Here is a 27,962-nt window from a genome sequence, read left to right as displayed (position 1 = left end):
TACACAATCACTGTAGGACTCATTGGATTTTTTTATTGATGGCTGCACTGGGTCTTTGTTGCTGCGCTCAGCTTTCTCTAGTTGCAGTGCTTTCTCTTGCTGTGGAGCATAGGCTCCAGGTATGTGGGCTTCAGTGGCTGTGCATGGGTTTAGTTGCTCTGCAGCATGTGAAATTTCCTGGACAAGGGATCAAACCCATGTCCCCTAATTGGCAGGTGGATTCTTACCCACTATACCACCAGGTTAAGTCTTGGATTCTTTTTTTTTTTTTTTTTTTTGGGGGGGGGGGGGGACTCTTTTTAAAGTCTATCTGTGTATTTACCCACCCGTTAGTATAGGAAAAATACATAGTATACATAGTTTCCCATCTGCATTATCAGGCATCCCTGGAGGGCTTGAAATGTATATGCTGCAAATAAGGGATGTGCATGTGGAGGTACTACTGTACTTAGTTGTTAAAGAAGAAATAAAGATTTCATAAAATGTAAAAATCTTATTTCTGAGGGAGAAAATAGTGAGAAAAAATTATCTTCTGAGATAGAAAATGTTGACTATCAGTTCAGTCACATCCGACTCCTTTGTTACCCCATGGACTGCAGCATGCCAGGCTTCCCTGTTCATCACCAACTTCCAGATATTACTCAAACTCACCATTCAACCATCTCATCCTGTCATCCCCTTCTTCTCCTGCCTTCAACCTTTCCCAGCATCAGGTGGCCAAAGTATTGGAACTTTAGCATCAGTCCTTCCAAGGAATATTCATTGGAATATATTCATTGGAATATTCATTGGACTGATTTGCTTTAGGATTGACTGCTTTGATCTCCTTGCAGTCCAAGGGACTCTCAAGAGTCCTTTCCAACACCTCAGCTTTGCTCAGTTCAAACACTACAATTTTCAGCAACCACCTTTCTTGGCCCATCACAGAAAACTTTCTTCAGCTTGAGAAAGGACTCACTCCTGCAAATGTGCCACCCCAGAGTAAGGAGAATGTTTTGGTATTCAGGCTCTAGTTCCTAGCCACAAGATGAAACACACATACATGAGCCCATTCCTTGGAACACAGTAAACCTTGATTAACCCAATAGCTATCCCAGTGGTTGAATTCTAGAGGGGAGTACTTTTACCACCAAGACATGGTCTCAATTCCACTAACACTGACAAAAACTACTAAGATATTACTGTCTACTCAGTAGAAACAGCCAATGCTCTATTAAAAAGGGGACAACACAGATGTCAGTATGCTCTCAACATAATTCACTACCTTTAGCCTTGTAGGATTTTCATGCCAGCCTGTCCCTCACTAGTTTCACCTGAATAAATGAAGACAATCCAATTTCTTATAAATACATATCAGTAGAAAACTCTTTAAATCCTCAGACTGAATAGTAATTAAGTACCCTTTATACTTTACTAGAGGATAATGGATAAGAGAACAAGGACATAGAGATGTAGATTCTGTTCACAGCACTATAATGCTTAGGTGAACTTACTTCTGAACATCAGGCTCTTCAGCATTTGCTTTCCCTTAACCCCGAATTTCAGGTTGAGGCAATCAAGGTGCTGTCCTGTTAATAATCAGCCTTCACCATCCCCAGATTTACTCCCCAACAAGGAGAGGGTTACTTTGGTTTCTTCTGCTTGGGTTCTCTCATTCTGTCCCTCTCTTCACACGGAAACCAACAGGATCTTTAAGGAAAGCACAGAAACACTGTGAACCAGGCAGTCCTAAGAATCTATCAAGCAATGCTCCCATGGGGTGACACGACCCTCAGCCTGAATACTAGATGTAGAGTCTAGTAGGCCACGTGTCTTTTAAAAAGATTTTATTAAAGGTCTTTGCAGAGCAACATTCAGATTCCAGAACCAGCAGCCAAGGAGACCTGAAAGCAAACAAAGTACAGTAAGAACAGAAAATTCACCCAAGTATCTGGTTTGCATGAAAATTAATACACACAGAACACTGAGAAACAAACACCACAACAGGCATTAGGCATAGGAGAGGCCGTCTCTGTTTTAAGGGACTGCGGGAAGAAAAGCTCATTACTGTAAGAGTGACCTGCAAATTCTAAACAAAGGAAGACAGTGCAAACACTCTTCCCAAAAGAATACCACAGTTAAATGAAGTCCCTGGCTCCAACCTGTGTCCTCTCATGTAAACCAAGTGTAATCTTACTTTTTATTCACTAGGTGGAATACCGTTCCATTATGCCCCAAGAGGCCCTTACAGACATACCTATTATGCTGTGGGTACCGGCTGGGGCATGGCAGGCGGCTCTGGCTTCCCACCCTTCTGTTCAGAGATGGGGGTGGTGGGCAGTATTTCATCTTTGGGTTCCACAATGCTCACGTGATCAGGCAGAGGCTTCTTAGGGCCAATCTTACCAGTTGGGTCCCAAGGCAGCATGATCTTTACCTTGATGCCCAGCACACCTAGAAGATGCCATAGTTAAGACCTACCTATAGTTCCACTGCCCCCCACTACACAACAGAACAGGGCAGAAGGAAGAAAAGAACAGGTTACTCAAGCATCCTGCATCTGGTCCCTTCTCAGACAAATGCCTCTAATCAATCAATGGACAGGACACTTTGCAAAAGGAACCCATGCACAGCACCACAGAACGTGGCACCGACAAGGACCAAGAGCAAGATGTGCCTTTTCTGACTCGTCATCGTGTCATCACTGAAGGGTACACCAGTGGCTGAGACAAGGACAAACCAACTCTCTTCAGTGAAGCTAAACAATGAACCCAAAGGGTACAGAAACGTTCCACTATATCCCGAATTTCCCAAACACTGAAGAGCATATTTAAAACCACGTCTACCCATTTAAAGCCCATTGCCCCAAGCACTCCTGGCTACTCACCCTGTCTGAGCAGCACATGGCGCACGGCAGTGTCAACATAGTAGTTAACAGGGTCCCCACTGTGGATCATGAGGCCATCCACAAACTTCATGGATTTAGCCCTCTGTCCTCGAAGTTTCCCAGACACCACGACCTCGCAGCCTTTGGCCCCACTCTCCATGATGAACCGCAGCACACCGTAGCAGGCCCTTTGGGCACACAAGAGACAGAGAGCCATTTGTGTCATCACCAGACAGAACCGCTCAAACCCTCCCCGCTTCAAAACAACTCAGCCTGCATGGACTACTTTCAATGTCCCTTTAATGCAGAGTAAACTTGACCAGAGCCTGACCCAAGAGATAGAAACCTTCTTCCACTCCCACCACACACCATCTTAGGGAAACACATCAAGTTCCTTCTAATCAAGTGCTTTCCAAACTTGGCTGCACATTATAGAATCACCTCAAGGTCAAAATGAACCACTCAAACTTCAGTGTGCACAAAATTCACCTGGATGGCTTATGAAGACAGGTTGCTGGGCTGTATTCCCCCGACTCCCCAATTCAGTGAGTCTGGGTTGGAAACGGAAAATGTTTATTTCTCATCAATTCTTACTGGCAACACTGATGCTGGCCCAGGCACCAAACTTTTGATTTGGTGCCAAACGGCCCAGGCACCGTTCTACATGGTGGAGATGGCAGTCAAACAAGGTATGCAGTCTTCTGCACATCCTTGCCTAAGGCATTCCTCCTATGGGAACCTGTCTACAGCACAGCTTTCACATCCCTCCTCTGTTGAAAAACCTCCCAAGGTTCTGCATTAAGGATTAATGAATTCCCAACACCCAAGCAAGGCATTTCATTTTACTCCAAGTAGTGAAACTGCTCAAGGAACTGCCAGCTGAAATCATTAGCAAGTCCAGCTCCGGGGCCAATCTAACCACCTCATGTCCTCTGTTCCTCATGCTACTATCTATAAATACCTACAGGGGATATCTGACTAGATTTTAAGCTCTCTCATCAGCAATGAGTCTTCTCTCTTTTGAGTCCCCAGAGTTACCACCACACAAGGTATGTGAATGACTTCAACATGAACCCAAACCATTTCCCACCCCCATTCTATGTTCTACTCCCAAAGCACATAGTGCTCTCCTGTACCACCACCCACTTGTTTAAACACTTGCATCTTTACTAGTCTTTCTAACTAGGCTGCCAGTTTAGTGACAACATGGATTGGCAATGTCTTATTGTTAAAGCCCTCAGAGACTAGCTGAGCCTGTCACAGAGTCCACTTACTAAATTAACAAAATAGCTGATATACTGATTCACAAAAGGACACAATCATAAGGGCTCTTACCTCCGCACAGCAAGACCTCCTAGGAGCTTGTAACGCAGAGATTCTGCCTGGGCAATGGCACACAGTCCTCTTGTGGCTACCTTTTCAGCGTAAAGCTTTCAAGAAACAAGGCACATTCTTAAACTTGTTACACTCACCACTGTTTTCAACCAAAAATCAGCACATTCATGATACAAGCAGACACCACTCTATGTATCACTATACTTGTTCTCATTTAGTGGCTGAGTGTGCAACCCCACTGATTACAGCCCACCATGCTCCTCTGTCCTTGGGATTTTCCAGGCAAGAATACTGGTGTGGGTTACCATGCCCTCCTCCAGGGGTTCTTCCTGACTCAGGGACTGAACCCACATCTCCTGCACTGGCAGGCAGATTCTTTACCAGTAAGCCACCTGGGAAGCCCTTCACTGTACTGTTCAGTTCAGTTCAGTCACTCAGTCGTGTCTGACTCTTTGCAACCCCATGAATCGCAGCATGCCAGGCCTCCTTGTCCATCACCAACTCCCAGAGTTTACTCAGACTCATGCCCATCAAGTCAGTGATGCCATCCAGCCATCTCATCCTCTGTCGTCCCCTTCTCCTCCTGCCCCCAATCCCTCCCAGCATCAGGGTCTTTTCCAATGAGTCAACTCTTCGCATGAGGTGGCCAAAGTATTGGAGTTTCAGCTTCAGCATCAGTCCTTCCAATGAACACCCAGGACTGATCTCCTTTAGGATGGACTGGGTGGATCTCCTTGCAGTCCAAGGGACTCTCAAGAGTCTTCTCCAACACCACAGTTCAAAAGCATCAATTCTTCGGCGCTCAGCTTTTCTTCACAGTCCAACTCTCACATCCATACATGACCACTGGAAAAACCATAGCCTAGCCTTGACCAGACGGACCTTTGTTGGCAAAGTAATGTCTCTGCTTTTTAATATGGTATCTAGATTGGTCATAACTTTCCTTCCAAGGAGTGTGTGTCTTTTAATTTCATGGCTGCAGTCCCCATCTGCAGTGATTTTGGAGCCCCCAAAAATAAAGTCTGACACTGTTTCCACTGTCTCCCCATCTATTTCCCTACTACCAAAGTATTAAAGCGCTTCTAATGCCCACATCTAACACACACTCAGGGACGTAGACTGAAGTGAACCATTCCTCATTTTTCTTCCACCCTCACCTTTCCACAGCCAAATCATGGAGATCAATTGGCAGCCAATCTCTCCTATGTATCATTACTATATCCTAAATAGATATAAATTACTGCTGCCTGCTTATTAAAAGAACTTCAACAAAATACCAATCCATTTGTAATACTCACTGATCACAAGTAAGCTTTCAGGGTGATAACAGGAGTTTTCAGAAGCACCATCCTAAAGAGGGCTTCCCTGGTGACTCAGATGGTAAAGAATCCGCCTGCAATGTGGGAGACCTGGGTTCAATCCCTCGGTTGGGAAGATCCCCTGGAGGGCATGGCAACCAGCTCCAGCACTCTTGCCTGGAAGAATCCCCATGGACAGAAGCCTTGGGTCCAGGGGGGTCACAAAGAGTTGGACACGACTAAGTGACACAGCACAGCACAGCACCATCCTAAAGAGCCATTTCTAGGCCCAGAGTAGCCTCTGGCACAAGCCAGGATCACTCACCTCTACACTGCCTTCAGGGAAGCCAAATCTCTTCTGAACCACAGCAGTCAACTCCCGGATCCGCCGGCCCTTCTCACCAAGTACATTCTGTGTCCTGAGAAAAATGAAGAGTGACAATTCACAGCTCTCATAACATTACAGATGTAGTTTTAAATCTTGCACATGTGTGGTAGTAAAATCTAATTCATCTGACACAAAGTAGTATAAATTTTGGATGACAAGAATTAAAGAGATCATTTTTTTTAAATGCAGCTTAAAAACTCATTCACTAAGACTCAACTGTTGTTCTGCTAAGTTTACAAAACAAATCACCTTAGAGCAGACAACAATTACAGGTGATGACCAGAAAAATGAATTTTTTACCTGGTGGCCAAGATAATGATTTCTGTCCTGGTTGGTGTAACTCGGACCTCAACTCCGGAGTACCCATCTTCAGCCAGCTCCCGAGTGAGAAACTCATTCAGTTCAGCTTTGAAGATGCCATCAGCGACAAACTAACCAAAAGTAAAATGAAAATCAGGATCTGGACATAGGATCACTTTTCTAGCCCAGTCAATGCAACCCTAATCAAAATTCAACACCTCCAACCAACGTTCCAGAGGAAACACTGCAACCCTTCTCAGACAAATGCCTCTACGTCATCTTTTGGAAGTTAACTTTGACCCAGGCCCTTAAAACTGTGCCACAGAACGCGGCACAGGGTAGGGGTCACCTGGACAAAGAGAACACCTCCAGTCAGACTCGTCATCTCCTCTTCATTGAAGGGTTTTAAATTATCAAACCGTTTTACCCAGGCCCCTTCCCTCTATTTCCCCGGAACTTTTCCTTGACCCCCAGATAGAACAAGAAATTGTCAGTAACCTTCCCAACTGAGGTCCTCGGGGTCAGAAGGCTGCACCCAGACACGCCTGGGAAGAAGGCAAGAGAACACTGCTACCTCCCTTTCTCAAAGAAGGAAAAGGCTCTGCCCTCAAAACATCACGTATACTAACTTTACTAACTACTGACTAGGAAAGGCTCACAAGCGCTCCTCCAGAGCACGAGGAGCCCTCAGTGCTCATCTCTGCTCTCCGCCCGGAACCGGCAGAAATCCGTCCCTCCTATCCCAGCCTTACTGCTCTCGGCAGCCACGGGCCTGCGCTCAATCCACCGCCATCCGCAGCCCACGGGAAAGCGACACAGTCCAACCGCTGCCCCGGGTATAGCGAAGAGCTGTAGGTCTCGCAATAGCACCCAGAGAAGCTCCTGACCCGTGAAACGCCACAGTTCCCTGCAACCGGGCCCCAGGATCTCACCTTCCTCTTCTTGGAAATTTGCACGGCCATCTTGCCGCCGCGAGCCGCCGAAAGGAAAGGAAGTGGCAAGCGGGCGGAAGTGCGTATAAAGGGCGCTGTGCGACGACAAAGAACTGCGCGACGTCGACGCCTATGAGCGCTCATGGGAAGTGTAGTTTTCACTTTGGTAAAAGGAAAGAGAAAAGCGCGGTGCAAGGGTTGATGCTTTTGAACTGTGAGGTGTTGGAGAAGACTCTTGAAAGTTCCTTGGACTGCAAGGAGATCAAGGCAGTCAATCCTAAAGGAAATCAATCCTGAATATTCATCGGAAGGACTGATGCTGAAGCTGAAACTCCAATACTTTGGCCATCTGATGCGAAGAGCTGACTCATTGGAAAAGACCCTGATACTGCCTTTAAAGGCGGAGGAGAAGGGAAGGACGCAGAGGATGAGATGGTTGGATGGCGTCACCGACTCAATGGACATGAGTTTGAGCAAGCTCCGGGAGATGGCGATGGACAGGGAAACCTGGCGTGCTGCAGCCCATGGGGTCGCAAAAAGTTGGACACAACTGAGCGACTGAACAACAACAATATCCAGAAACCTGGGGCTTCCCAGGTGGCACTAGTGGTAAAGAACCCGCGTGCAAATGGAGGAGAGAGAGATGAGGGTTCGATCATAGGGATGAGGGGTCGATCTCTAGGTCAGGAAGATCTCTTGGAGGAGGGCATGGCAACCCACTCCAGTATTCTTGCCTGGAAAATCCCATAGACAAGAGGAGCCAATATCTCAATCAGAGCTTAAAAAATTCAGAGTTTAGAGTCCAGTTCTCATCAGTTTAAAACCAGGTATAAACACACACTCATCTGCTCACTTTATTCTTTAATGAAATAAAAGAATAAAAAAATAAAAGGGCTTTTCAGCTGAAAGCCCTCAATGAAATTCAGTGAGGCACATATCTCTTCCAATTTGTGTCCATTTCCTCTGTTGCAAACTGATAATAATAATATATATAATATGTATTAAATATTCTAAGGACTGTTTTAGGACCTTTATATTATTAATTCATTACCTCTACCTCACATTCATAAAGTCTGTTACAGCTTGTAACAGAAGTCACGATAGTGGCTCGCAATTCTTTTTCAATTAAAAAAATTTTCCCTCACAGATTTTATTACAAAAAATTTCAAACATACAAAAAAGTTGAAAGAATTTTACAGTGTACACCCATATATGCATCCCTTAGGTCCTGCAATTAACATTTTTTCTGTATTTGCTTTATCACATATTTATCCTTTCCTCTATCCACCCAACAATGCATCTTTTGATACATTTCAAAGTTACTTTCAGACATCAGCACACTTCATGCCTTAAACCTCCCCAACAGTTTTTTTTTCAGTTTTACTGAGAAATAATTGACATACATCAATGTATAAGTTTAAGGCACACAACATAATGGCTTGATTTACTTATATCATGAAATGATTACCACAAAAGATTCAGCTAACACCCATCATCTCATATAGATACAAAAATAAATTGAAAACAGAAAGTTTCCTTGTGATGAACACTTTTATTTTAAATCTGAAGTTTGTTTCTATTTAAAAAATTAGAAAATTTCTTTATAAAACTGTTTTATATTTTTCTTAAAAATATAGAAAAATCTATCAAAATTGTGGCCCCACATTTTCTCATAGCAGTACTCTCCTTCCCCGTTATATGGAAAAGAGTTTTCCAATGTGCCACGATTCCTGGCAGCTTCGCTCACTGATTGTCTGGTCCTAGAAGCCATCTGAGCTTTTCCCCAGCACTGAAACAGCTCTAATGCTGAGATGCTCTGATCCTATAATCGTGGACTTAACAGAGTTCTGGGGGGAGTCTCTATAGAGGGACCAAGGAAGATGGAAAGAAGTGGATGATCCAAAGAGACTTGCTGGGGACCTAATGTACCTTCATGATGGATTGAGGTTGAGGGGAGAATTGAAAATGACATCCACGCTAGATGCTTAGTGACAACCCTCACTGAGGTAAGGAAATCAGGAATAGGCTTTTTCTCCATGTCATCTCCCTCTGTCACTTCCTCTAGGATTGGGCCTTTTCTAGCTATTCCCGTAACTAGCACACTCACCTCACTGGGTTGGAATGGCCTGTTTATGCGTTTCTCCTACTAGACCATAAGCTTCATAAGTGCAGAGACCAAGTCTGTTTTGTTCATTACATCCAGAGTCTAGGATATGGCCTGACTCAGGCCCGGTGTCAATCAAAGTTTGATTATCAAAGAAATTAATTAATGAATTTTGGTTTTAGATCAGTTCTTAGTAGTGTGGCTCATATAAATTTCCTTGTATCTTACTGGGATACCCACAAAACCAAGTTGTAGAGACTCAAAGCTAAGGATCAGACCATGGAGAGTTCTTTGATGTAAACACTACCTCTGGAGTCTCCGTGGTAGCTCATCTCCTGCCCCTTCCCAACGATGCAAGAGGATGCCTGCCTGGGTATTGTCCTCTGGTCCCAGGAGAAAGCCCATGAAGGAAGCCTTTATCATGATGTCTTCCTCTTTATGTATTATAAGAAGACATTATATCACTCAAAATCACACTGTAAAAATAATAGTAGTCACAATACACTGAATTCCAATTAAAAGTAGGGAATGTCCTGGTGGTCCAGTGGTTAGGACTCTGCTTTTTCCCAAGGGCCCAGGTTCAATTGCTGGTCAGGGAACTAAGATCCCACAAGCTGCTCCATGTGGCCAAAAAAAAAAAAAAAAAAAAGATATCTGACTTTGGGACTTCCCTGTTGATCCAGTGGTTAAGACTCTGTGCTTCCACTGCAGGGGTGCAGGTTCCATCCCTGGTCAGGGAACTAAGACAATGCATGCCCCACAGTGAAGCCAAAAATAAAATGTTGGGACTGTGAGAGTGAGTTGTTAATCTCTTCCCAAATATCCAAAATGTAAACAGGGTTTACTCAGTTTGGCCGTTCATGCCCCAGAAGTGTACCTGGAGCTGTGAAGAAAGGGCAATGTGTCTGTGAGTGCCACACAAGTCTTGCCCTGAAATTCCTGGGAATCAAAGGTGAGGCTTGCTTGGTTGAAAGAATATAGCCCACAGTTTTGGAGAACAGTGTAGTTACTTCAAGACCAGTACAGTGGAATCTCATAGAAAGCATTTAGCATACGTGGATCCAACTAGAGGAGCTTGGCAAAAAAAGAAGAGAGAATTTAGAGTGAAACTGGGTGTGCCTGCCTCCCTGTTCCCTGAGCATGTGAGACGGAGGACTAAAGAGCCCTTCTGCTTAACCAGGCTGCATAGGTCTTGCATCCCCAAAGGCCTGCTCTTCCCTGAGGGTGAGCATCTAGCTGGGCTGAGTGTTCAGTGACTTATATTTTTTTCCTACAAGACCCCTTAATAAGCTGACAACTTTCTCTAGTGTTCAATAAAAGAACCAGGGATCTGTGCTGGTCCTGAGGGAACACTGGATTCACAGAGAGAGGGTACATCAGTCTCCACTAGAGCACCTCTTAAGGGATTACTGATCAAGGATAATATCCACTCTATTTGGTCATCACTATTTTGTTTATTTATATATTTTGGGCCACGCTGGGTCTCTGCTGCTGCGCATGGGCTTTCTCTAGTTGCAATGAACAGGAGCTACTCTTCATTGTGGTGCTCAGGCTTCTAGTTGCTGTGGCTTCTCTTGTTGCAGAGCCCAGGCTAGGTGCTCGGGCTTCAGTAGTTGCAGTGAATAGGCTTAGTTGCTCCAAGGCACATGGAATCCTCTGAGGCCAGGGACCAAAACCATGTGCCCTGCATTGTCAGGCGAATTTCCAATCACTGGATCACCAGGTACGTCCCAGTCAAGTACTTTAGATAATAACACCTTCAAGTGAAATATGATGATGCCATAGCATTTTCAATGATTTGATTAAAATTCATCAGTGACTCACTTTGAACCTGGAACTGAGTCTCTGAATATCAACAGAACAATATTACAGGATAAATTTTGAAATAGTTTTCATTATTTTATTTGTTTCATTTATTTTAGTTTCATTTATTTTATTTGGCCTCACTGCGTGGCTTGTGGGATCTTAGTTCCCCAATCAGGGATGGAAGCTGGGCCGAGAGCAGTGGAAGCACCGAATCCTTACCACTGGATCACCAAGGAAGTCCCCAAGAATTTTTAAAATTTACTGTTTTTTTGTATCATTTCTAAAAGGCTCACACTACTGATACCCCCTTCTCCAGGGGACCTTCCTGACCCAGGGATTGAACCTAGGTCTCCATTGAGTTAAATAAAATATGCTATTAAAATTAAGTTCATCTGTTTCTTTTGCTTTTTTTTTTTTTTCACGTGGCTACTAGAAAATTTAGTTACATATATGGCTTTCACTTGTGACTCTTATACTTCCTTTGGCTACTGCTGCCCTAATCTCTTCAACCCCAGAAATCAATGATGTCTTCTGTCTTTCCATGAGATTAGGCACAGTGGCAGAGAGTAGGCACTTATTTCCCAGACTTACTGGATGAAAGATTACAGTGGAATTATGTACCAATCTTGTTTTCCTGTTTGCTTGGGATGCTGGGAAACTCAGAACTGTTTCATGCGAATTCCTGAGGTCCTACTCTGACCCAGATCAGCTCTGGACTGGAGCGAGGGTGGAGGAGGCCCCTCAGGCAGAATTCAGCTTTGTTCCTGGAGCCAGAAAAGTGAGACTGTCACAGCACCCTCTTCCACAGGACCTTTTTCTTCTATAAACTGAGGCCCTGGGACTTCCCTGGTGGTCTAGTGGTTAAGGCTCCGTGCCTCCACTGCAGGAAGTGTGGGTTCAGTGCCTGATCAAGGAACTTAGATCCCACGTGCCACGCAGAGTGGCCAAAATATAAAAACAAAAATTAAATGGGATGGCAATAATCCCTAACCCACCCCATAGGATGATTGTGGGATTAAATGAATTAATACAGGCAAAGTATTTAATACTTAGTACATAGTAAACATAGTAGTGGAACATAATAGTGTTACTGAAAGCTGGGGTTTAGTTGCTTGACACTCAAAAGCCAAGTGGAGGCAAGTCTGGTGGAAATGAAAGTTTGGTTTACTTCGGAGGCAGGCAACCAATGGGGAGGGCAGACTCCTATCCAAAGACCGACTCCCCACCACTGACAATCAGTGGGCAAGAACTTTTATAGATGAAGCAAGGGAGTTACATTCAGAAACAGCACAGTCAGCTTTAAAAGTCATCTTGAAATCAGTCTTGCAGTGCCCTGATCGGTGCCCTCTTCATTTTTTTAAGTACAGTGAGTCTTTAGTTCCAGGATCTGCTTGTTCCCATCTCTTTGAGCCCAATTCTTGCAGTTGTGGCAGTTTATATCAGGGCTACAGTCCAGTCATCATGTAGCTAACTTCTTCCACCTGGTGGGGGTTTCAGTCTCTGTGAGACAGTTCAAAGGCTCAGAATATTAACTATAGCCCTTGAAGAGGAACTAAAGGTCCTTGACTATGCTTAATGGCTAAACTATTATTATTTAGTCTTGATAGACTATTTTCCTTTGTTTCAGCATTTCCTCTGAAAATTTGTTTTCAGAAACAAATTTCCACTTCCCTGATTAAATTTGTTTTTTGGCTAAAGTTTTTCCACAGACAAAAGGCAGGCTGAGGACATGAGGGGCAAGGGTCATAGGGTCCTGCTCCATTTCAGTAAGTGCTGAAATAGCATTAGTTGCTACTACTCGGATCCACCGCCCATATCAGGTCGTGGGGACATTGAATCTGGCAGAGCTCCTGCTCTCCAGAAGCTCAGAGTTGGGGCTGGGTGCTGGGGATACAGATAAGTAAATAAGTGTGATAAGCATCGTAAGTATCAAGGTAGGGACAATAGGGCACTGAGGAGGGCAGAGTGTTGGAGAAGATGTCACAGAGCTCCAAGCCTTGAAGTGAGGTTTACAGGACACTCAACACTTATGTGTTGCCAGACAGGCAGACACATAAGTCAGAATGAATGCGAAGGACTCCCCTCCAACATTATGAAAATAGCTTCTGATTAAAAAAATAAAATACATTCATAAAAAATTGAAAAGATAGAGAAGCAACTAACCAGAAGAAGCCACCCTTCTGGTTAAGCAGCGTAAACATTCGGGACACATGTTTCCAGATCTCTCTCCAGGCCGTGAGATGCTCTGTGATGAATGGTGTGCACCTGCAGTATCACACAGATGGGATCACTGCAATGCATGGGCGCCATTGAAGGACACGGGTGTCCTGCCAGGGGGTTCCCCAGGGAGTGGACAGCTTGGTCAGGGGGCAGGAGGGTGCAGAAATAATGAAGCCAGCTCGTTCTGTTTCATGTCCCACTGCTACCACTTGCAAGCTTTGTGATCTCAGGCAAGTCACTTAACCTTTCTGAGTCTCAGACTCTTCGCTTGGAAAGTGAAGAAATGATCATTAACCTCCTGGATTTCTATGATTGAATAAATGGTGTCTTTAAAGCACTCAGCATAGTGCCCTAGAATGTGGAAAGTGTTCGTTAAGTGGGACAGATTATCACTGCTTTTAGTGCAAATAAACAACTTGGCACTTAGGTTTATGCTAATCTTCAATGTTTTTGGTTAGGGTGAGTCAACTTGCTAACACTAACATGCAGGCTCACACCTCTGCTCTTTGCAGAAGGCCAGGACACACCAATTCCTTTCACACACACCAGGCACTATTTGCTATGAGTAGAAGGACCAGACTATAATAATGTAAGGGGCAGAGAAGTCTTCCTTAAAAGAAAGATATGGGAAAAACTGTGTCAGAGATCAGGCTGCGGAAGCAGAAGGACATGGCCAAGGGAGAGAAAAAGGCCAAGGAGATCCTAACTCATCAGGCTTCTTCCAGGCGTATGAGATCAGCGTCTGGTCTGGGGAGGTGGGGCCCGAGGACGGCGACCTGCCCCATGGCCAGTAAGGGCTAGGAGGGGGAGGGAGGGGGTAGGCAGGCAGATTAAAAAGACCTTTCTTGAGGGGATGCTACCAAACTCAGATGAAGGACGGCGAACACAGCTGGAGTACGCAGAGACAGTAAGTTTGTCTAGTTTGATTTTGGAAAGTGGAAATTCCATCATTCCTAAACCGGCTCTCCCAAAGTGCTGCGTACTTCGCCCTCTGGCGGCCACAACTGACAACTACAGGGCCTTGATCAACTCCCAGTAAAGGGATGGAGGGGGGGTGGGGCTGGAGCTGGTGCTCTCCCTGCAGACACTCTCCACCCTGTTGTCTGGTCACTAGCCAGCTGGGCATTTTTGGTTAACCTTGTGCAAGGGGCTGAGAATATGGGACAGTACATAACTGGGAGGTGAGCATTCTCCACACACACACAAGAAGAGGCCAGAGGCTGGCTTCCCAGGATCTGACTAGTGGAGTCCGTACATTAGGTCTGAATATACCATGACTCCACTAGGGTGACTGGAGGACCGGAGCAAGATGGCAGCAAGTCAGTGCTATCAAATGCCTAGCTTCCTGCCCAGAGACAGGCCATGTGAACGGGTGACTGGTTAGCTCAGAGATAAAGGGAGTGGGCAGGAGCCAAGGCCTGGCATGAAGCCATCACTGGGATACAATGGGGGGCTGGGGGCCTCTCTACAGCGACAAGTGCTTTGGGCTTTTGTAGAGAGACATCATTAGAACTCTTTGATCTAGTTCTCCAGACTCTGATTTCACAGGCTCAGAAGCCCCAGAAGGGGTCCAGGCTCTTAAGTTACCTCTACTTAGCCTTGACCTTCCCTAGAGAGACAGTGGCCATGTCTGCTTCATTAATGTTGCAGGCCTCCACGAAGCCAGTGAGCTGGGGAGAAATTGGGAGTAGTGGAACTTGTCTCCACTGCTGATGGGGGGAATGTAAATTAGCACAGCTGCCTTGGAAAGTTTGGTATCCTGAGGAATGTTGGTTGTGGGCCCCCAAACCCCAGCAATTCCACTGCTGAGTTATACAGCTAGAGTGCTGATCTTCGTTTTTTTGTGCTCACTTTCTCTCTACAAGAGTTTGAAGGATGCAGCTTTCCTTTGTCCATTCCAAGTTATGCAGAACTTTAACACAGGTAGAACTTTTCATCCTAAGTATAAACAAATTCAGAGAGATTATGATTTCCAGTATCATCATAATGTAAACTCTTGAAAATAAAGCAGTTAGTCATTCTTTTAAATATATCCATAGGAATATAAATGCCACAGTGATTCAAACTCAGAATTATCCATTTTAAAGATAGACAAACAAGTTTTTCTTGAACAGATACATTTACATATTGTTTCATTTTCTCCTTGATCTTATATATATTTCCATTCCGCACAACCCTGGAAAATCCAGAGTTCTCTGTGGAGTGGATCCACAACCTCATCCCCTTCCATTCTTCTCGCCCTGGTTGGCTGACTTAACTCAGCTCTGACTCAGATGAGTGATTTTCCAGGAAGATCCCAAACCAGCCAGGTGTTTTTCTAGTTCAGTGACCCGTTGAAACTTATAGTTCTTTTCCATTACCCCTGTTTGCTCATCAGGAAGGGTCTGAACCAGCATCTTAGCATGCAGGGGCTCAAGTGCTTCTAACCACAACACTCTTCAAAGATTGCTGCTTATGTAAACAACAAGGAATTTCACACACTAATAATTACATGTATTGAGAGCTTATAATGTACCAGGCACCATGCTAAGTATTTTATAGGCCATTATTGCCTGATAATCCTCACCATGCAGGTTAACCTATTTACCACACTATTAATTCATTTTACCAACAAAAAAAGTGTCTTCTAATGTCAAAACCTTATCTCCCCCAGATAAAATTACTTATTAATATCCAGGAATTTAAAGAATTAGGCAATATCACTTTCCAGACATTACTGATAATTTTCTACCACTAAGAAGCTACAACTGAAATGAAGCAACTGACAAAGAATTAATCTCATAAATATACAAGCAACTCCTGCAGCTCAATTCCAGAAAAATAAGCAACCCGATCAAAAAATGGAGCAAAGAACTAAACAGACATTTCTCCAAAGAAGACATGCAGATGGCTAACAAACACATGAAAAGATGCTCAACATCACTCATTATCAGAGAAATGCAAATCAAAACCACAATGAGGTACCATCTCACACCAGTCAGAATGGCTGCTATCCAGAAGTCTACAAACAATAAATGCTGGAGAGGGTGTGGAGAAAAGGGAACCCTCTTACACTGTTGGTGGGAATGCAAACTAGTACAACCACTATGGAGAACAGTGTGGAGATTCCTTAAAAAACTGGAAATAGAACTGCCATATGACCAGCAATCCCACTGCTGGGCATACACACCGAGGAAACCAGATCTGAAAGAGACACGTGCACCCCAATATTCATCACAGCACTGTTTACAATAGTCAGGACACGGAAGCAACCTAGATGTCCATCAGCAGACGAACGGATAAAAAAGCTGTGGTACATATACACCATGGAATGTTACTCAGCCATTAAAAAAGAATGCATTTGAATCAGTTCTAATGAGGTGGATGAAACTGCAGCCTATTATACAGAGTGAAGTAAGTCAGAAAGAAAAATATACCAATACAGTATATTAATGCATATATATGGAATTTAGAAAGACTGTAACTGCCGAGGTCCAGCCCCAGCAGGACCAGGAATACCCAAGGGATGAGTGGCGTCGGCGAGGAAGAAGACAGACAGACAGACACACACAGGAGGTTGCGTAGAAGAGGTAGCTTTTTTTATTTTTAGGACAGCTCAGTTTTTATAGAATGAACGTTACCTCCCCCTTAAGTTACCACATATTACATCAGATATTGTTTCATGCTTCTGTCAATATTTTTTCCCCATGTTTTCCCCCTATTCATTCATCTAGAACCTTTCTGATTACAGGGTTTATTCTTTAATGTCCCATACATAGTCTTCTTGCCTCAATGGCCTAACATTTTCACTCTAACAAAAACAGTGAGTGAGTGAGTGAAGTCGCTCAGTCGTGTCTGACTCTTTGCGACCCCATGGACTGTAGCCTACAAGGCTCCTCAGTCCATGGAATTTTCCAGGCAAGAGTACTGGAGTGGGTCGCCATTTCCTTCTCCACTAACAAAAACAATGTCCTACAAATCTCAGGTACAGTGTAAATTCTTTGGACAATAAAACAATACATGGGAATGGTCACAGTAACATGTTTGACATTTCTGAGAATAGTACCATGAGAAAAACCTTGATATTTTTCTTTACCTGAAACCACAAAATCTCAATTTACAATGATTAACTATTAAACAGCAAAAACACCTCTAAAGCAGCAAAACACCTCTGTTAATAGTGAGATAATGGCAGTGAAGCTGGTTAATATAAATCTTCTATTGAAATCCTATGTACCCCATTTTCTAACTCTACAAAAATACCCATAATCTCATGTTGTTTAAAAAAAGGGAAACAAATGAACAAATAGCAGCAAGGAAAGAGCAATAATGAAAACCCTCTCAACCAAGGAGCAAGTAAACTGAAGCGGTACATCTACTTCTAAATCTAAATGCCTCTACTCTTTTCTATTCTAGAACATTATAATCTTTTAAGCAAGCAGCCAAACTATACCTGTGGCCTTTTCTTTTTTGACTTGATGTTTATGGTCGTGTCCTGAGCCAGAGCAATCATGAGCATTTCCAAAAAGGCTTGGACTTTTCCAGCGAGGCCTTATTACTATATATTATATTTCCAAAAATTAATAGAAAGCCCAACAACAGTAAGACAGAGGAGGAAAGGGACATACCGGGCCCCCGGCACAACCTTGAGGGGAAGAGCTGCCTTGCAGATTCCTTTCTCGTCCCGGTGGCTCCCGAGGGGACATATTGGGCCCCCCGGGGCAGCCCCGTGTGAGGAAGAGCTGCCTTGCAGGTTCCTCTCTCATCCCGTGACCTTGTCACGGTTTGGGCACACCCGGCGGCTCCCAACATATAATGATGACCCTATATGCAAGACAGCAAAAGAGACACAGACGTAAAGAACAGACTTTTGTACTCTGTGGGAGAAGCCAAGGGTGGGATGATTTGAGAGAATAGCATTGAAACATGTATATTATCATATGTCCAGGTTCGATGCATGAGACAGGATGCTCAGGGCTGGTGCACTGGGGTGACCTTGAGGATGGGATGGGGAGGGAGGTGGGAGGGAGGGTCAGGATGGGGAACACATGTACACCCGTGGCTGATTCATGTGAATGAATGGCAAAAGCCACCACAATATTGTAAAGTAATTAGCCTCCAATTAAAAGGAAAAAAAAAAAGAAGCCGCAACTGGAGAAGTGAAGAGAAGCTGATGATACCTCCGCTTTAGTTACATTGAGACCTATTGTGTGTGCTGTACTTAGACAGTCCTTGCGATCCTATGGACTGTAGCCCGCCAGGCTCCTCTGTCCATGGGGATTCTCCAGGCAAGAATACTGCAGTGCGTATTCCTTCAGGAATACCTTCCTCCAGGGAATCTTCCCAACCCAGGGATCGAACCCAGGTCTCCCAAATTGCAGTCAAATTCTTTACTGTCTGAGTCACTAGGGAAACCCTAGAACTATTGAGAAGACAGTAACTAGGGACCAGAATGGGCTTTCCTGGTGGCTCAGACAGTAAAGAACCTGCCTGCCAATGCAGGAGATGTGGGTTCAATCCCTGGGTTGGGAAGATCCCCTGGAGAAGGAAGTGGCAGCCCACTCCAGTATTCTTGCCTGAGAAATTCCGTGGACAGAGGAGCCTGGGGGACTACGGTCCATGGGGTCACAAAGAGTCGGACACAACTGAGCGACTAAACAACAAGGGCTCAGAATAGTTCTTAAATTACTTCTGTGAAAAGACTGAATTAACTAAGATCAAAACAGGGTGGTAGGTGAGTGAAATAAATGTTTTGGGACCACAAAGTGTTTCAGGATACCAAATCCAGCACAGTATTTCGAAGTGATGGCGCTGAAGAGCAGAACAGCTTGGAAAGGAGCCGCTAGAGGGCGGCAGAGCACAGTGAGCCCGGCCGGTCACGGGTAACCCAGCCGCCGCCCAGATGTGGAACGCAGAGATGCTTAGTCCCTCAGGCTTGTCCTACTATCTGCGGCCCCGCGGACTGTAGCTCGCCAGGCTCCTCTGTCCATGAAATTCCGAGTAAGAATCCTGGAGCGGATTGCCATTTCCTCCTCTAGGGGGAATCTTCTGGACCCTGGGAAAGAACCCGTGTCTCCTGTGGTCTTCTGCATTGCAGGCGGATCCTTTACCCTAAGGATTCTTTACATCTGAGAAGCCCAGATGTGGGGAAAATCCAAATGAAAAAGCCTAGTGGGCAGGCCGAGCACATTAACCGGCCAGCCCTCACCACCCTCACCACTGATCCCACAGCTTCTGAAGGGGAAGGGAGGCAGGGGCCTAAAGGAAGGTTATGGAACAGCACTGTCCAACAGAAACACGATACGCGAATTTTCCAGTAGCCACTTTACTCAAGGAAAAAAGGAACAGGTGACGTTAATTTTAACATTTTAAAATTTACCCTCATGTATCCAAAATGTTATCATTTCAACATGTGATTAATATAAAAATTATAGGGATATCTTACTTTTAAATTTTTTGCTATACAGCAGAAACCCACACAGCACTGTAAAGCAATAATTTAAAAAAAAAATTTTGGTATTAAGTTTTTGAAATTCGATGTGTATTTTCTAGTTATTATAGCACTTCTCCTTTTGGACGAGCCACATTTCAAGGGTTCAATAGCCACTCATGACTATTGATATTTAATTTCTCCCAGGTAAGTACCCCATGCTGGATGAGGGCCTTCTGAGGATTCCAGTAGTGTCCCAGGGTAAAGATCAGACCAAGGACCCCTCCCGGTCCAGTCTACAGCCTTGACCTACAGCCCCTGCCTCCTCCCCGGAAAACACCTCCCGTACAGGTTTCTGCCTGGTGCTCTTTCCTCTGTAAAGCCCTTTCCCCTAGCCCAGCCCCACTCCTCAGCCTGTGTTCCCAGAAGTGTTTGGGTCATACCTCTAGACACCTGTCACGTGACATCACAAGTTATGCTGGAATCTAGTTCCTCATACCAGGGCGTCAGCCTTCTGCCTAGTGACAAGGTCCAGGCCCAGGGCAGGAGCTGGACACGTTTGATTTCTGGCTCTGCTGCCTACTTAGTTGGTGCTGTGCTTGTATTAGTCGCTCAGTTGTGTCCGACTCTTTGCGACCCCATGGACTGCAGCCCACCAGGCTCCTCTGTCCATGGGGATTCTCCAGGCAAGAATACTGGAGTGGGTTGCCATGCCCTCAGTACCTTAAACAAAAATCTTAAATTCGCTTGCTTCAGAGGAGTCATGAGTGCTTTTATCAAAAAGGATTCCTGATATATAGTGGATGTTTTCTGAATGCTGGTTTCTTATCATCAAAGATAATGACTGTGCTATATGTATCTCTGAATTAAAATATGTTAGTTTCCTTACAACTATTAAATGGCATAACAGTAAATTGATATGGAAGGCAACTTGGTTACAACCTGAAACTCATCAAATACACTGCCCTTTGACCTAGCAATTCCACTTCTAGGGAATTATATACCAGGTTGGTGCAAAAGTAATTGTGGTTTCAGGTAGTGAATTTTAAATTGTTACAACTGGATTCGAGCACATCTCTATTAATCAAAATAAGAACCATTACAATCAACACATTTTTGCCAATGAGAAATGTTTGTTTACTCCTGTAGGTTAAAAACCCAAGCTTTGGGATTCAACAAAGTCTTGGAAAGAATTTTCTGCCTCCTCCTGGTTGTGAAAGCCTTTTCCCTGCAAAAAGTTGTCGAGATGCCTGAAGTGCTAGTCAGTTGGCTAGAGGTCACGTGAATATGGCAGATTAGGCAAAACTTTGTAGCCCAGTTCATTCAACTTTTGAGCATTAGTTGTGTAACGTGCAGCCGGGTGTTGTCCTGGAGAAAAATTGGCCCCTTGCTATTGACCAGTGCTGGCTAGAGGTGTTGGCAGTTTTCAGTGCATCTCATTGATTTGCTGAGCATACATCTCAGATTAATGGTTTTGCTGGGATTCAGAAAGCTATAGTGGATCAGACTGGCAGCAGATCACGAAACAGTGACCATGACTTTTTTTGGTGCAAGTTTGGCTTTGGGAAGCGCTTTGGAGATTCTTCTCAGTCCAACCACTGAGTTGGTCATCGCCAACTGTGGTATAAAATCCACTTTTTGTCGCATGTAACAACTCGATCAAGAAATGGTTCATTGTTGCTACAAATAATAAGATAAGACGCCTTTCAAAATGATGATTTTTTTGATTTGCAGTCAGCTCATGAGGTGCTCACTTATCAAGCTTTTTCACCTTTCCAATTTGCTTCAAATGCTGAATGACCATGGAATGGTTGATGTTGAGTTCTTTGGCAACTTCTTGTGTAGTTGTAAGAGAATCAGCTTCGAAGATTGCTTTCAACTGGTCATTGTCAATTTCTGATGGCCAGTCACTGTACTTCTCATCTTCAAGGCTCTCAACTCCTTTGCAAAATTTCTTGAACCACCACTGCACTGTAGGTTTGTTAGCAGTTACTGGACCAAATGTGTTGCTGATGTTGCAAGTTGTAACTCAAATAAGAAAATAGCTCAAATTTGCTTTTTGTATAACATCATTTCCATAGTCTAAAATAAATACAAAATAAATAGCAAGCAATAAATCTTCAGCAAAAAACAAAAAGTGAGAAATGTGCATTAAAATGATGTATAAAATAACCACATTTATTTAAGAATGTATTCCAATATCGAACAGCAAATTTCAACAATGTAAAAATAGCAATTACATTTGCACCAACCTATGAATTCGGCAAATCAATTTCTCTCCTATGTGAGAAATTACGTATGCACAAGAAAGTCATTGTAGGAAAAGGTTGGGAGCTACCTAATTGTCAAACACTAGCGAGCTGTTTAAACAAGTTGTAATATATCCATCAGAGAGGATATAATGCCGTCATGAACAAGAATAACATGGCTCTATGTATAGTTGAAGGAACCACTTTCCCAAAAAAGAGAGACAGAAGTGCAGAAGAATGTGGAAAATGTTCAGAAGTGCAGAATGCAAAAACTAAAAGGAAAGGTTGTATGTGTGAGTGCTTATATGTGAAATGAATATCTCTGGGAGGAATTCCAGAAAATAAGGCTGCAGAGCTGGGCTTCAGACATGAGGAGGAGGCTGGCTTTTCACTGACTACTCCTTTTTGAATGCTATATAATGTACATGTATATCAATTAAAATTTTCACAAAAAATAAAAGCTAGCACCTGAAGATATTCAGTCTTGGTATTAATATTTCTCTAAAAAATTATATACAAATGGCAAATAGATCAATGAAAAGATGTTCAACATCACTAATCATCAGGGAAATGCAAATCAAAACCACAATGAGATATCACCTCACACCTGGTCAAAATGGTTATCACCAAAAAGACAATAAATAATGAGTGTTAGAGAGGATGTGGAAAAAGGGAACTTTTGTGCAAAGCTGGTGGGAATGTAAATTGGTACAGTCATTCTGGAAAACAGTATGGAGGTTCCTCAAATACTTAAAAATAGAACTACCATATGATTCAGCAATCCACTTTTGGGGATAAATCTGAAGGAAATGAAAACACTCTCTCAAAGAAATATCTGTAAGCCCATGTTCATTGCAGCCTTATTAACAACAGCTAAGACAAGGAAATAACCTAAATGTCTATCGATGGATGAATAGATAAAGAAGATATGCATTCAGTTCAGTTCAGTTCAGTGGCTCAGTCGTGTCCGACTCTTTGCAACCCCATGAATCGCAGCACACCAGGCCTCCCTGTCCATCACCAACTCCCGGAGTTTACTCAAACTCATGTCCATCAAGTCTGTGATGCCATCCAGCCATCTCATCCTCTGTCATCCCCTTCTCCTCCTGCCCCCAATCCCTCTCAGCATCAGGGTCTTTTCCAATGAGTCAACTCTTCGCATGAGGTGGCCAAAGTATTGGAGTTTCAGCTTCAGCATCAGTCCTTCCAATGAACATCCAGGATGTTCCATCCTTTAGGATGGACTGGTTGGATCTCTCTGCAGTCCAAGGGACTCTCAAGAGTCTTCTCCAATACCATAGTTCAAAAGCATCAATTTTTCGGTGCTCATCTTTCTTCACAGTCCAACTCTCACATCCATATATGACCACTGGAAAAACCATAGCCTTGGCGAGATGGACCTTTGTTGGCAAAATAATGTCTCTGCTTTTTAATATGCTATCTAGGTTGGTCATAACTTTCCTTCCAAGGAGTAAGCGTCTTTTAATTCCATGGCTGCAATCACCATCTGCAGTGATTTTGGAGCCTCAAAAAATAAAGTCTGACACTGCTTTCACTGTTTCCCCATCTATTTGCCATGAAGTGATGGGACCAGATGCCATGATCTTAGTTTTCTGAATGTTGAGCTTTAAGCCAACTTTTTCACTCTCCTCTTTCAATTTCATCAAGTGGCTTTTTAGTTCCTCTTCACTTTCTTCCATAAGGGTGGTGTCATCTGCATATCTGATGTTATTGATATCTCTCCCGGCAATCTTGATTCCAGCTTGTGCTTCTTCCAGCCCAGCATTTCTCATGATGTACTCTGCATATAAGTTAAATAATCAGGGTGACAATATACAGCCTTGACGTTCACCTTTTCCTATTTGGAACCAGTCTGTTGTTCCACGTCCAGTTCTAACTGTTGCTTCCTGACCTGCATATAGGTTTCTCAAGAGGAAGGTCAGGTGGTCTGCTATTCCCATCTCTTTCAGAATTTTCCACAGTTTATTGTGATCCACACAGTCAAAGGTTTTAGCATAGTCAAGAAAGCCAAAATAGATGTTTTTCTGGAACTCTCTTGCTTTTCTGATGATCCAGCGGATGTTGGCAATTTGATCTCTGGTTCCTCTGCCTTTTCTAAAACCAACTTGAACATCTGGAAGTTCACGGTTCATGTATTGCTGAAGCCTGGCTTGAAGAATTTTGAGCATTACTTTACTAGCATGTGAGATGAGTGCAATTGTGCGGTAGTTTGAGCATTCTTTGGGATTGCCTTTCTTTGGGACTGGAATGAAAACTGACCTTTTCCAGTCATGTGGTCACTGCTATGTTTTCCAAATTTGCTGGCATATTGAGTGCAGCACTTTCACAGCGTCATCTTCAGGATTTGAAATAGCTCAACTGGAATTCCATCACCTCCACTAGCTTTGTTCGTAGTGATGCTTTCTAAGGCCCACTTGACTTCACATTCCAGGATGTCTGGCTCTAGGTGAGTGATCACACCATCGTGATTAACTGGGGCATGAAGATCTTTTTTGTACAGTTCTTCTGTGTATTCTTGCCACCTCTTCTTAATATCTTCTGCTTCTGTTAGGTCCATACCATTTCTGTCCTTTATCAAACCCATCTTTGCACGAAATGTTCCCTGGGTATCTCTAATTCTTGAAGAGATCTCTAGTCTTTCCCATTCATTGTTTTCCTCTATTTCTTTGCATTGATCGCTGAGGAAGGCTTTCCTATCTCTCCTGGCTATTCTTTGGAACTCTGCATTCAAATGGGAATATCTTTCCCTTTCTCCTTTGCTTTTCGCTTCTCTTTTCACAGCTATTTGTAAGGCCTCCTCAGACAACCATTTTGCCTTTTTGCATTTCTTTTCCATGGGGATGGTCTTGATCCCTGTCTCCTATACAATGTCATGAACCTCCATCCATAGTTCATCAGGCACTCTATCAGATCTAGTCCTTTAAATCTATTTCTCATTTCCACTGTATAGTGATAAGGGATTTGATTTAGGTCATACCTGAATGGTCTAGTGGTTTTGCCTACTTTCTTCAATTTAAGTTTGAATTTGGCAATAAGGAGTTCATGATCTGAGCCACAGTCAGCTCCCAGTCTTGTTTTTGCTGACTGTATAGAGCTTCTCCGTCCTTGGCTGCAAAGAATATAATCAATCTGATTTCAGTGTTGACCATCTGGTGATGTCCATGTGTAGAGTCTTCTCTTGTGTTATTGGAAGAGGGTGTTTGCTATGACCAGTGCATTCTCTTGGCAAAACTCTATTAGCCTTTGCCCTGCTTCATTCTGTACTCTAAGGCCAAATTTGCTTGTTATATGTATACATATATTTCATCATAAAAAGAAGGAAATTCTGCCATTTGTGACAAAATAAATGAACTTTGTGTGCATTATGCTAAGTGAAATAAGCCAAACAGAGAAAGATCAATACTGTGTGATCTTACTTAGTTTAGTCACTCAGTCATGTCGGACTCTTTGCAACCCCATGGACTGTAGCCCACCAGGCTCCTCTGTCCAAGGGGATTCTCCAGGCAAGAATACTGGAGTGAGTTGCCATGCCCTTCCCCAGGGGGATCTTACTTATATGTGAAATCTAAAAAACAAAAACAAAAGTCCAAACTCACAGAAAGGTGGTTGCCAGAAGCTAGGGGGAGGGGGGAATCGAGGAGAGGTTGGTCAGAGGGTACAAACTTCTGGTCAGAAGATAAAGAAGTGCTGGGGATGTAATGTACAGAGTGATAACTATAGTTAACAATTCTGTATCACATACTTGAAAGTTGCTAAGAGAGTAAGTCCTAGAAGTTCACACACACACACAACGTAACTATGTGACTGATCTTACTATGGTAATCATTTTGCAATATATACAGTCGCTACATCATCACATTAAATACCGTACACAGTATCATATTTCAGCTATATCTCAGTAAAACTGGGGAAAAAAACCCATAAAAAAGGGAAATGCAAATTAAAACAAGGCAATGATACTTTTCACCCATCTTATTGGCAAGCATTTTCAAGTCTGGTCTCAAGTGCTGGCTCATGCCAGTCCTGGTCACACCTTGTTGGTGGCAGAGTAAATGAAGCAGCCAACTTTAAAACAACTTGACTGTATCTATTAGTTGCCCTATGAGGGCACCATCCTATTTTCCAGGGTCAGCTCAAAGCCAAAGATGGAGCTGTGTCTCTACCCGAGCTCAACATCAGCCCCGGGCAGCAGTTACCTCTGCAGGGTGCTGGGGCCAGACTGCTGGAAAGAGGAGACTGGCCTCACTGTACAATCTCCAATTTCTTTTCAATCCAAAGAGGATGTATTCCTGCCTTACTTGTATAATTACATAAAAGGTTTAAAAGTTAAAAATGTTTTGGGAATTCCTTGGTGGTCCAGTGGTTAGGACTCCGTGCTTTTACTGCTGAGGACACGGATTCAGTCTCTGGTTGGGGAATTAAGACTCTGCAAGCTGCGTGGCACAGACCAAAAAAGAAAGTTAAAAATATTTTACAAACATGGTTCTCAGGAAATGAGGGGGAAAAGAGAAAAGAAACAGAGGGGAAGAAACATCTCTGTTGCCTAAGGTAAACCACCTGAACATGTTAGACATTTTCCCTCAATTGTGTGTTTGTTTCTCCTGATCTATGTTGAGAAGTTATGCAATTTTATATTCAATTTTCCCCATAACTTTGTAACTTGGCATTGGTTAATATCTGTGGCAAGTCTGTGAGTCCCCCTCCACATCACTTAATGGTCTGAGAGAAGGAAGGCAGGTGGGCAAGGACTATGGGTGGGGGTGGGGTGGGCAGTTCTGCATGCTCTGGGACCCAGAGGCCACTTTCTCAGCCTCAACACTGTTGACATTTTGGTCTGGATAATTTTTGGTTGTGAGGAGCTGTCCTGTGCACTATGGAATATTGAGCAGCACCCCACAACACCCCCACCCCTCTGCAGTTATGACAACCCACAGTGTCTCCTGACATGGCCAAATGTCACCTGGAGGTAGGGTTGTTAGATTTAGCTAATAAAAATAGAGGACCGCCAGTTAAGTTTGAATTTGCATTTCAGATAAACAACAAATATTTTTTTTAGTATAAGTGTGTCCTAGAGGACATAATGAATGGGGACACACTTATACTGAAAAATTACTGTCTAACCGAACCCAGATTTACCTGGGCAGCATGTGTTTTATCTGGCAACCTAGGTGTCGGGTGAGGGGATGGTTCTCTGTTGAGCCCCTGCCATAGGGTGTCAGCATAAAGGAGCAGGCAGAGGATGTCCTTGCTCCAAGGGGCTTAAAATCTCATCTCGGATCTCACAGCTAGTAGTGCTCATAGGTACCACTAAGGCTCCTCAGGTGCTAGCTGGGCCCTTCAGCTCCTGATTCTGCTTCTCCCTCCTCTGACTCAAACCGCCCCCCCAAGGGTCAGCACAGCTTATTCTGTCCCCCAAAAAGCAGAAGTCACTGAGACCCAGAAAACAACACTGAACCTCCAGTGGGCAGGTGTCAAGGGCCTCTTGGGGTTTGAAACTGCTGAGGAGGCACACCTGGGGTCTGGGGTCACTTTGAGGGCAGGGTCACAGGGCCTCCTCCATTCTGGGTTTGGAGACCCTGGGGGTGGGCCCACTGGGCCTGGCAGGGGTCACTGAGAGAGGGAGCAGATCAGAACCTGGAAGCAGTGGGTAAGACTGTCCTGTTATTTGATAAAGTTCATTTATTGAGTGTTCACTTGTGCCAGGAGCCACACTAGGTGCTGGCTAAGTGTCAGCCATCAGGCCCAGGTGGGACCAGGTGCAGATATGAATGGTGCAGGCAGGGGGTGTAGTCAGTGCTGTCAGGAGAGAGCACCCAGAGGACCAGCCTGACTGGTCTGGGAGGGTGTGGGGTGATCAGCGGGTGGTGAATCCAGGTCTGGACATAGATGTCCAAGATGCTGGAGACATTGGGGGTATAAGTTCAAGAAGCAGAAGAATCATGGGTCTGGGCTGAGGTGAGAAATGCAAGCAGAAGCCTTGGTGGGGTGTGGTGTGGCAGGAGTCGTAAGAGAGAGAGTAGGGTGAGAACAGAGC

At 44.0% G+C, this 27,962-nt stretch overlaps 1 protein-coding gene, 1 long non-coding RNA gene and 2 other non-coding genes across 4 annotated transcripts in view; all 4 read right to left on the bottom strand.

The window, feature by feature from the left end:
• Positions 1-1,811: 1,811 nt before the first annotated feature.
• On the bottom strand, positions 1,812-7,204 carry RPS3 (ribosomal protein S3). Its single transcript, XM_043481153.1, has 7 exons — positions 7,120-7,204; positions 6,188-6,318; positions 5,825-5,918; positions 4,202-4,296; positions 2,867-3,054; positions 2,237-2,433; positions 1,812-1,883 (listed from the first exon to the last, which is right to left on the bottom strand). The coding sequence occupies exons 1-6, from the start codon at positions 7,147-7,149 to the stop codon at positions 2,240-2,242; spliced, it is 732 nt and encodes a 243-aa protein (XP_043337088.1). The 5' UTR covers positions 7,150-7,204; the 3' UTR covers positions 1,812-1,883; positions 2,237-2,239.
• LOC122450665 lies at positions 2,546-2,689 on the bottom strand. The gene has a single exon (XR_006272167.1). It is a non-coding gene; the product is annotated as a small nucleolar RNA SNORD15 (small nucleolar RNA).
• Positions 6,439-6,588, bottom strand: LOC122450666. Its single transcript, XR_006272168.1, has one exon. It is a non-coding gene; the product is annotated as a small nucleolar RNA SNORD15 (small nucleolar RNA).
• A 5,518-nt stretch (positions 7,205-12,722) lies between the features above and the next one.
• LOC122449479 overlaps positions 12,723-27,962 on the bottom strand; it is a 34,058-nt gene continuing 18,818 nt past the window's right edge. Inside the window, exon 3 of the long non-coding RNA XR_006271947.1 lies at positions 12,723-15,187. This is a non-coding gene — a long non-coding RNA (uncharacterized LOC122449479). The remainder of the gene's footprint in view (positions 15,188-27,962) is intronic.

The sequence above is a fragment of the Cervus canadensis genome, chromosome 11 (genome assembly GCF_019320065.1).
Source record: "Cervus canadensis isolate Bull #8, Minnesota chromosome 11, ASM1932006v1, whole genome shotgun sequence".
NCBI classification, from domain to species: Eukaryota; Metazoa; Chordata; class Mammalia; order Artiodactyla; family Cervidae; genus Cervus; species Cervus canadensis.
Note: the sequence above shows the minus strand (reverse complement) of the source record. Positions and strands in the feature narration are given on the sequence as shown.